Source organism: Pieris rapae, chromosome 3 (assembly GCF_905147795.1).
Source record: "Pieris rapae chromosome 3, ilPieRapa1.1, whole genome shotgun sequence".
Taxonomy (NCBI): Eukaryota; Metazoa; Arthropoda; class Insecta; order Lepidoptera; family Pieridae; genus Pieris; species Pieris rapae.
The window spans coordinates 4,966,758-4,976,666 of record NC_059511.1 but is presented as its reverse complement, the minus strand read 5'-3'; the positions used below and the strand labels follow the sequence as shown (position 1 = coordinate 4,976,666).

Here is a 9,909-nt window from a genome sequence, read left to right as displayed (position 1 = left end):
TGGCTTCCTTTTCTTCGTGAATACCGTTTAATTTTTGCTATCAGCTGACTGGCGAAGGCTATATTTTTTTCCAGATTTTTTTTAAAGCAATTTTGAACCACTCTGTCGGAATGAAATGATATTCGTTCAAGAGAAAGAATTCATTCGTTCGTTCATGATTTATTCTAATTCATTCCCTCAATCGTAACTCCGGTCTCCAGCAATTTATTTCATCGCGTCTCGCAGATATTCTTCATTCTCGTTTCAACGAGCGTTGGTATAGGTCGTTCAATAGTCGAAGCTACAGTTTTAACTTAAATCTAAAATGGAGTTTGTAGACAAGAAATACAAAATGGTCTCTTCAGAGAACTTCGATGATTTTCTAAAGACGATTGGTGAGTAATTTAGACACCTTTTTAACGTATATTTTGTAATAATTGATCATAAATAGACGCCGGCCGGCTTTTACCCGTTATTACACGCGATGTTTTTTTGGGTTTTTTTCGGAAGTAGTGTCAACTGTATGTGTAAAGTAGCAATCTTTGCTTATTTTGTAAAAAAATAATATCAAATTTAAAATAGGAAGTCTTTATCACGTCTACTACAGAATGGCAACGTGTTTCGAAGTGAAAGTGGGGGTACTTAGGTTTTTCCTAATAATAAACGATAAATTTACTTTTAGTTTCATAGAAAGCAAAAAATACACTAATATTTATTTTTGTCTTCTTATAAGATTTAATGAAGTGGGTGTAATTTATGATGGTAGTATACCTATGGTCTTTATATTCGTAAAAAATATATACATAATTACTAACCCGTTGGTACATAGGTAGTTACAGTGAAATTAAGAAATTCAATCCAACTGTAAATTTACGGTAGTTTATTCTAATTTGTAATGTCTAACAGGAATAATTCAAATAGGTATATTGTAAAGATTAGATGTAAAAATGGGTAAATTCGAATGCCAGGTAAATTCTAATTTATTAATGATTAACAAATTGACACATCGAATAAAGATTTTGTAAAGTTGATATGCGTCTATTTTCGAACTAATTTTTTAAAAGATTAAACCTCGTAGGTATAGTTATGTCAGCAGTCAATTAATGTTAAGGAAAATGATATAAAATTACTGAAAGTCAAAAACGTTGCAATATACACATAAATAAAAATAGGACTTTTTAACCTGTTACATTTTTAACTTTTTAACTCAGTCTATCCAAATCCTAAGCGATCTAGAATGTGCAATCATAAAAATCCTTTTTTTTAATGATTCATACAAACTACACAAATATAGATAAGGTAGGTAAGTGCTTATATTTTAATGTTCACTCGAAATTATGATTTAAAACGTATCCCGAAAGTAAAAAGCAAAATTTAGATGAAGGTATAAATTGTAAAATCGTCACGAAACACGGTACTATACCTTATTCTATATATATTAGTCATTTTAGATTACCTCCCAGGTACAAAATTCGCAGACTACGATCTAGGTAGAAAACTAGATCGTATATCTTTGAACAGTTAATGAACTTTAGCTGGACAGGATTATAAAAAGTATGAAATCGTTATCTTATAACCGTCTTACGCACTTATGATGGTAAATAATGTGCATTCATAAGAACACGATAAAAACTTGTATTGCGTCATTGTTTTAATGTCGATAGCAGCTGAAAGAATCTTTTATTTCTTCATGATGATGGCATTTCTGTGAATTGCAAGTCTTATCAGCTTTGATATTGCTCACCCAGAAATTATTTCTAATCATATCAACAAATAAACATTATATTTTCACATGTTCTCAATTCCGAGATAATAAATTTGTGTTGATCCTAAATTTTAGTATGTATGTTCGTTATATGGCATAGCCCGACGTTTGGCATGTATTTGTGTAAAAGTATTTAAAATATTATTTTGCTGGTTTTCCATAACCACCGGCTTATACGCCCTAAACATTAATTATAAAGCTCTTGATTCTTATAATTTAAATGATATATAACTAGATTAACCTAACCTTACGTTAACCTTGATAAGAGCTAAATACCTCGCGGGAGATGACTCAGTAGATGCAAAACAACTCTGATGGAAACAAAATGTGATCTGTCTAGGAAATTCGATGCTGTTGTATTTCTAAAAGATCGCTTTGAATGTACCACAAGATACCTATATCGTTTTATATTAGTTCTTCATTATAAATGCAACATTGAGATTGTTTTTGACTGTGATTCGTGAGAGGGCAAATTTTGATACAAATTCAATTTGTAGTTTAGTCCTATTATCTACACCCCTAATTGATAAAAAAATATACTAGTGTGAGGTACTATTTTGTTTCTTTTTGTTGAAATATGTTTACACTGCGATAAATAGAGAGCGACTACTTTAGTAAACAACAAATACGGCAGCAGCGATTTCCACCCATTTACTTGAATAAAATTTAAATATAATAGGGCGTTTGGCAATAGCTTGAATATTTCGGCCTCAATTTTATTCGTAATAATTAAAAATATTTCTTACGTAATTTTTTATACATACTATAAACCTTGAACGTGTTATTTAATAGGCCGTTTAATCACAATAGCAAAAAAAATCTTTAATGAAATATTAAAGCAAGAAATTTAAGTTTGAAAAAATATATAAATGAAATAAAGGTAAGTATTAGTCGGCACATTCAGGTAGATGCCTGCCGTTTGGGGGGGACCAGAATATCAATCAAAACTCTTTTATAAATGGCTTAATATATACGCAAAGACAGACAATATTTCTGTCAAATGCGCTTGAAGTCAGTCGTAATCGTGAAGGATAAGAAGAAGAAGAAGAATAAAGAAAAGTCGCTGCGGCTTTAGCGGCTTTTCTTTATTTTATCGTACACTCAAAAACGAACAAAGCAGAAATAAATTGCATACCTGTCTCAAACAGGTATGCAAATTATAAATTAATTTCTTAGAACCCATGTGATAAACGGACCCTAAAAAACGAACGGACATCCTTAGACGTTTTAATGAGAAAAAACCTTTTTAGGCGACAAAAAATTAGAACTTGGAATTGTTATTTCTAAATATATTAAAACAAATTCACGGTTTGCTAATAAAAAAATGCATCTATCAAAAATTTGTGATCTGATTTGGAACATTCGGAATTTGGACTTCAGTCCAAAAGGCAATGTTCAGCCAAGATTTTATTATCAGCCAATCGCTTGATATCAATATCGTGTTGATTTACGATTGAAACTTAAGAATTCTCACATGTGCATCAAATCTTTGTAACCTGTTGGCGTCTTTATCACATAGTCGTTGAAGCTAATCTTTATATAACAAACAAAAACGCATGATACAAACAAGTATTATAATGATATTTTAACAAACGAATCGTGAACTAATATAAAACTTATTTTATTAGGTTAAACTTTTTATTATATTACTTGAATATACGAAGTTTCAGTCAAAAGTGTCACTATCAGAACTTGCCCTAGTAATTGTTTGTGGGTAGTTGTTCTATGAATAACATTTTCTTTGGGAAGTGTCAGTGTTTAAGTTATTTCTATACAAGTATAATTGAGCAATGATTGTAAAGGCACTACTTTTTAAGACAAATTTAACACGTAATTATCGATTTTATATTCACTTGTACCATACAATATTCTTCATATTAAACGGTCAATTCATCAGTCATCACTTGACAAGCGGGTGGAATCAAAAGCTCGAAGAACCCGCACCATTTAATTAGAATAGCATGAGAATATCCCGACGCACTGGTGCCCCATTGGTTCCCTTCACAATTGTCCGCAAATGGACGCCAATCAGCATCAATTCAGTCAATAAGACGGTTTGTTGAGAATGTAGGATGTATGTGTGTCCGGTCTGCCTACGACTCTGACTCACAATGCAAGTGCAAAGGTTGATATAGGAATTCAAAGATTTAATTTCCATTCCAAATAGAAATTTCTTTTTCTGTCTCAAATGTTACCTAAAATAAGAATAAGAATTGTTTGAAAGATATGAAATCGATTCTTTTTCGAATTTTGATATTAATTGGCGGTTGTATTTTAAAAAATCTTGTAGAAAGAACGATCGAAACGCCGGTCTCTCAGCAAAAGTAATATATTTTTCGATGTCTATATTTAAATTAAATTCAATATTCATGTTTATTTCATCGAAGATCAATGTCCACAATTCAGTGTCACAGTCGACCGTGGCCAATATGTATTTATAGATAACACTTTGTTGCTAATTGCAACTTGTTTATAGTTTATCCGTTAATTATAGTTTTTTATTAAATCACCCAAAAAAGCTAGTTACTAATATTAGGACAAATTATGTCAAGCCGCCTGCGTAGAAAGAATATATTAAAAATTAATTTAAGAAATATTACAACTCAAAATGAAGCTGTCATCCGTTGGTAATAGAAAGGTTTACAAAAAATGCGTAGCACTTCAACCTTTAGTTTGGCCTGAATTCTGTATGTTTCGAGGAAAATTTTTTTTTTTCGAGGAAAGTAGCCCATCGACATTTTAGGCCTAAGGCTAAGTTGCGTTGCGTTGCATGGCGTTTTCTTAACGATTTTCATTCACCATACGAGTGTTCAATGTGCACTCAGAAATCCATTGGTGCACAGGGTTTGAACCTAGGGGATTAGTCACTAGACCAACATTGCTCATTAAGGGGTTTAGAATGAACCCAATACTTACTAGCTTTTAATACAATCACGCCATAACTTAACGTCGATACATGTATGATCAATACACGTATTATACATTTTTCTCTGGCCTTGTGAATATCGACTAAATATTTATAAAACATGCAATTGTTACAATGCATTGATAAAGTTCAATTCACATATCCCGCATACGCATCAAGTCAATCGTAATAAAACCCCTAATAACCGCTATTATTCAATTTATTAAAAGCGTGTTTTATGAAACTGTCATATCAAGATATTCAAAGGCAGATTTATTATATAACAAAACTTCAATAGTAATGGACTTTCAATTGAAAAATTATACCAATTTATAGGTTATTGACCTTGAAGTGGCACCACGTTTGTCTGGCCAATAGGAACGCGCCGCGCCCACATTTCAGCCAATCAGATGCTGCGTTTTTATATTGATTCATCTGGCATGGGACACATCAGTGAGGCTGTACAAACTGCGTCACGGAATGTTTAGTTGTTCCCAGCTTCAGTTGCCTAGTTCATTTGCACAATTTTTCATAATAATTTGACTTATTGTATTTTTATGAAATATAATATGTGAAATGATTCGGCATATTGCTATATTTTCGTTAAGCTTCTAAAAAGCGTTTCCGTAATAAAACTAAAAAAAAATCACTAATGAAAATCGCAAAACATAGATTTAAAGAAAAAACAGTCTACGTATAACGATAAACTTATTTAATAAACGTATGTTAAATATTTTAGATCTATTTAAGGTTATTACCCACTACTATAAACGATTAACAAGATTTCTATTGAACTGAAATATAAAGACTAACAATCTCAACTCTGCAAAAAATTTAATCGCTCACCGCAATATTATTTCCACATCACTTGGTCCCTCAGGACTTTAGACTACCGGTTTTTGAACCGGTATAGCAATTCGCATTCAGGCATTCACCACAAATGCTTAATTCAATTCTCTCTTGGGACGTCATAGTGCTACGTATAGACTGCATCCTAAGGAATGCGGCAGTTAGTCCCAACGGAACTTCACAATATAAGTATGAGTACATAGTATGTAGGAGGGATATTACTTTGAAATAATAGCATAGTGAAATTACAAAAACTTCATGAAATAGTTTTAAGACTTCAAATAGATTCTAATTCGTTAGAAAATTTTATTGTTTCTTCCCTGAATGCAGACGCCTGAACAAACTTGGTTTTTCTTCTCGTATATTAAACCATAACAATCATGTCACTCTGATATTGGAACCTAAAAATATCCGGGAAATTCTTCACAAGAATGTGTTTTTACATGTAGACATTTTATAAATTCTTGTAAATTTTGTTTTTTATAGATAAAAATATCTTGTGTATTTTTATATCTTGCACTGACGGCCCCAACTTAAAGGTAAAATAGAGGACATTTTATTTAAGATAAAAGGTATATATTTAGTTTTGGTGCCTCATTAAAGTTATATTTTCTAATTTAATGAATTAATTAGTCGGCGTTATACCTTGCTGTCATAATACTACCTACTAACCTAACTACTGACTTTATAAATAATAATAAAAAATTGTAAATAATACTTAAATCCTTTATTTTCTAGAGAAAATATAATATTACTCAGATAGTAAAATGTGTATAAAAACTCATTTCATACTTTTTTCTGCCTTGTCGAAAATTGCTGTCAGGAACATTGCCTAATATGACATAATACGTCGGAAAGCTATTTAGAACTCAAATCATTATCCCGATGCACATTGTATCTTAACTTACTTTACTGAACCCGTTAAAATGCTTTCGTTAGACGGAAACAAAAATTTAACAGTAACTTTGGGCAAGAAATATAAACTTATCTCATCTGAGAACTTTGACGAGTTTATGAAAAGGCTTGGTGCGTAAATTTTCTTACTTTGAAAAAAAAAGTTAACAATATCTAAGTATATTCTAGTTGATTTACACGGAAAATAATATACATAATAAAAGTATCATCTCCAGGGCTAATTTACAAACAGTTAAGTGTATTTCGTTAAACTTTCCAATATGGGCCATCGATTTTCGAGTTTTTTGGGGGGGGGGGGGGGGAGGCCAAATAGGTTTGTAGCGCAACTGGATTATGTATTATTTAATAAGTCAGGTTGAGAAAAACTATTCTATTTTTTTATAACGACTATTGCAGTAGTACACTATCTTATAATTATTATACATAGATGTTGATTTCAATAGTTCATTACTTTGATTATAAGTTTTACTCAATTCTTTGTTACAGGTGTTGGTTTGATCACCCGTAAAGCGGCGAACGCTGTCACCCCAACAGTGGAATTAAAGAAGGATGGTGACAACTTTGTCCTGGTGACCTCATCCACATTTAAGACCACGGAGATGAAGTTCAAGCCTGGAGAAGAATTCGATGAGGAGCGCGCTGATGGTGCTAAGGTAGTTAAATGTTGCTTATTGCGATAAAAACACAATGACAGATGATATAAAGCATTTTTACAGTATTGAAAGACTCGAGTGATATTTCTGTACCGGCCATAGTTTCCTCCTTCCTCCTCTTTGTTAATCCTTTTTCTCTGTACCCTTCAAATGTTAAAGAGATCTCTATCGCTATTATAAGGAAGTAACAGGGTCTGGTGAAAATCATTTAATTGTCGAGCGATTTTAAAAACGAGACTACAGCAATATGTATAACAGCGCTAAAGATTTTCTGAAATAAAATTCAGCGTATTAAAAAAGCTAAATTCCCACGACAATTTAAATTTTATAATAATGCAAGGTACAATAGGTCAGTGATTCTCAACCTATGTTCCGCGGCACTTTTGGGTGCCGCCAGACTTCAAAAGTGTGCCGCCAAATTTTGCGAAGATATAATTATGTTAATATGTATTATTAAATTATATCAATTTAAAAAAATATTGGCTTTTAATCATCCCGTAATAAACTTTTAATTATTATTATTATTGAATCAAATATTAGTTTATTCTGTATATTAAAAACTTTTGTCATACACTATTTATGGAGTGTGTTGTAGTAAGTAAATAGTTTTTATCTTTTTCTTTGTGTGCCGCCAAATTTTAAATCGTTTAATATGTGCCGTAACAAAAAAAAAGGTTGAGAATCACTGCAATAGGTAAGTGACTTGTGAGTCATGGCATCCGTTTTCTATTCATATTATTTAAATACAGTTAAAGCATTATTACAGCACAAGGGTTAATAATTCCATATTCAAATATGCAACCCGTACAGACGACCATTTTCTAATGCTAAAACTGAAGGTGTAATGATTTAACACTTCGCTGTATTTGTAGTACAACGAGCAATGAGTAAACTTGTATTAATAAAAAAAATACCGCCGTAATAGTGGCTAGAAAGCATTACTTCAAAGTCATTTGAAGTGGGTATTTAGATTAAACCTAAGATAATACTTGATAACGGGCAATGCCTGTGGACACCTAGGTGCGACGCATGCGTACCATCATATCTCCCATATAAACTTAATCAATATACAAACAGAAGAACGTAGTTACTACCTTTAGGCTACTTTATAAAAAACGTTTAAAATACGCCGTTTTTTATTACCTAGAATAATTTAGTTACATTGACATAATTGAACTTTTTTATTATTGAAATATGCAAGTGCAATATTTCAATGACATTTATTTGTTGCCTTTATGATAGATGAGCTGTAAAGATATGTTTATCTTCATGTAGGTACTTATTGTCGATGTGTTTTAATGTTTTATTTGCCGTCATTTACTCTGTGTTTAATTATTTGATTTTTGATATTCCATACTAAAAGGTTTTTTTCATTATTTTTTAGCTTTGTTAAGTGTTTGAACTGTGGTGTACGAATTGAGACTGATTTAACAAGACAAATGTGTAGACGTGTTTTATTCAGTCGTTAAACGTAAATCTTTATTTTAAGGAAAAATATAAAGTATATAATATGAGCACGTCGTTCATACAATTTCGCTAATTCATATAACGTAACAGGCTGACGCGAACTATTCTTGGTAGCAGTTAATCGTACCATGTATATGTAAATACTACGAAATACGCTATTGTTATCAGTTTTCAGAATAACTTAAAAAGTACTTGGGATACGCCGCTTAAGTTAAACCTAAATAAGCTATGATAGCATTATTGAATTCAAATCTTAGGGAACACACATTGTTTCGATTTATAAGGAAAACCCTTGATAATATCTTATTAAGATATATATTTATTTTATATTATATTACTTATTAAGATAGATTTTGTATATTATCCTGTAGTCTTACAGCTACTAATCCTGTATCTGAATGCAAAAGTTTGATTATAGAAGACGCATCAACGTCATCTTTTTATGCGTTTTTTAAATTAAACTAATTCTGTACGTATCCACAAGATGGCGCATTATATCTTATTGGCATTATTTAAATCTTTTTACCTTTACTACAGGTTAAGACAACGTGTACTTTCGAAGGCAACACCCTGAAACAGGTGCAAAAGTCGGCAGATGGCGTGGAGATCACCTACCTTAGGGAATTCGGGCCCGAAGAAATGAAAGCTGTAAGTTGGCTTACAACTGTATGATTTAGTTGACCTCCTTGGAAAGGTTACTTAATGTGTATATTAAAATCGTGTAGTCTACGAACGCTATCACAAAGTGTTTCTAATTAGCATAGGTATATGAATAACCAACTATGTTTACTAACACAATCCTGATAGTGATTTTTTGTAATCCATATATTTATTGAATAATTTAGCACAAGATAACCTAAATATTAGTATATATTACAAATACATATATTTAAAAAATACCTAATTTGTCTTCAGGTTATGACTGCCAAGGATGTCACCTGCACCAGAGTGTACAAAATACAATAAGCCACAAGACTGCAGGGCTGCGCCCACTACATTGTCCTATCGTTTTACATACATTTATTTAAACTACATACTTTAAGATATCTTCTGCTTTACTGTTGCAATCATTAGCACAATTTGTTTTTTGCCAAAAGTTTGAAAGTCGTGAGAAAACTATCATGTATATTGTATAAGTCTTTGCTGTGTATTTTTAATAAATAGTTTTCTATATAACAGTGTTGTAATTTTTTTCACTATGTAGTCATTACTGGATTCTTCTTCTTAGATAGAGATCTTATCTGATATATAACATAATAACACAAAGCAGTGCATATAACGTTTGATATAAATAATAAATATGAAAGAAATATCATGTAAGATTTTTTTTTTCATATTTCTCTTTATTAAATACACATAAGCTGAATAGTGTATAT

The 9,909-nt window shown here is 31.4% G+C and overlaps 1 protein-coding gene across 1 annotated transcript; it reads left to right on the top strand.

Moving 5' to 3' along the window:
* Positions 1-218: 218 nt before the first annotated feature.
* Positions 219-9,709, top strand: LOC110993278 (sodium/calcium exchanger regulatory protein 1). The gene is made up of 4 exons (XM_022259474.2): positions 219-374; positions 6,900-7,066; positions 9,071-9,181; positions 9,449-9,709. Exons 1-4 carry the CDS (start codon positions 305-307, stop codon positions 9,497-9,499), a joined length of 399 nt encoding a protein of 132 aa, XP_022115166.1. The 5' UTR covers positions 219-304; the 3' UTR covers positions 9,500-9,709.
* Positions 9,710-9,909: the final 200 nt, after the last annotated feature.

Bases quoted from the DNA above. Each gene is read 5' to 3' on its own strand.
- LOC110993278 (XM_022259474.2), top strand. From the start codon at position 305: ATGGAGTTTGTAGACAAGAAATACAAAATGGTCTCTTCAGAGAACTTC. The intron at 375-6,899 runs GTGAGTAATTTA...TCTTTGTTACAG, and splicing joins TGATTTTCTAAAGACGATTG to GTGTTGGTTTGATCACCCGT. The intron at 7,067-9,070 runs GTAGTTAAATGT...CCTTTACTACAG, and splicing joins AGCGCGCTGATGGTGCTAAG to GTTAAGACAACGTGTACTTT.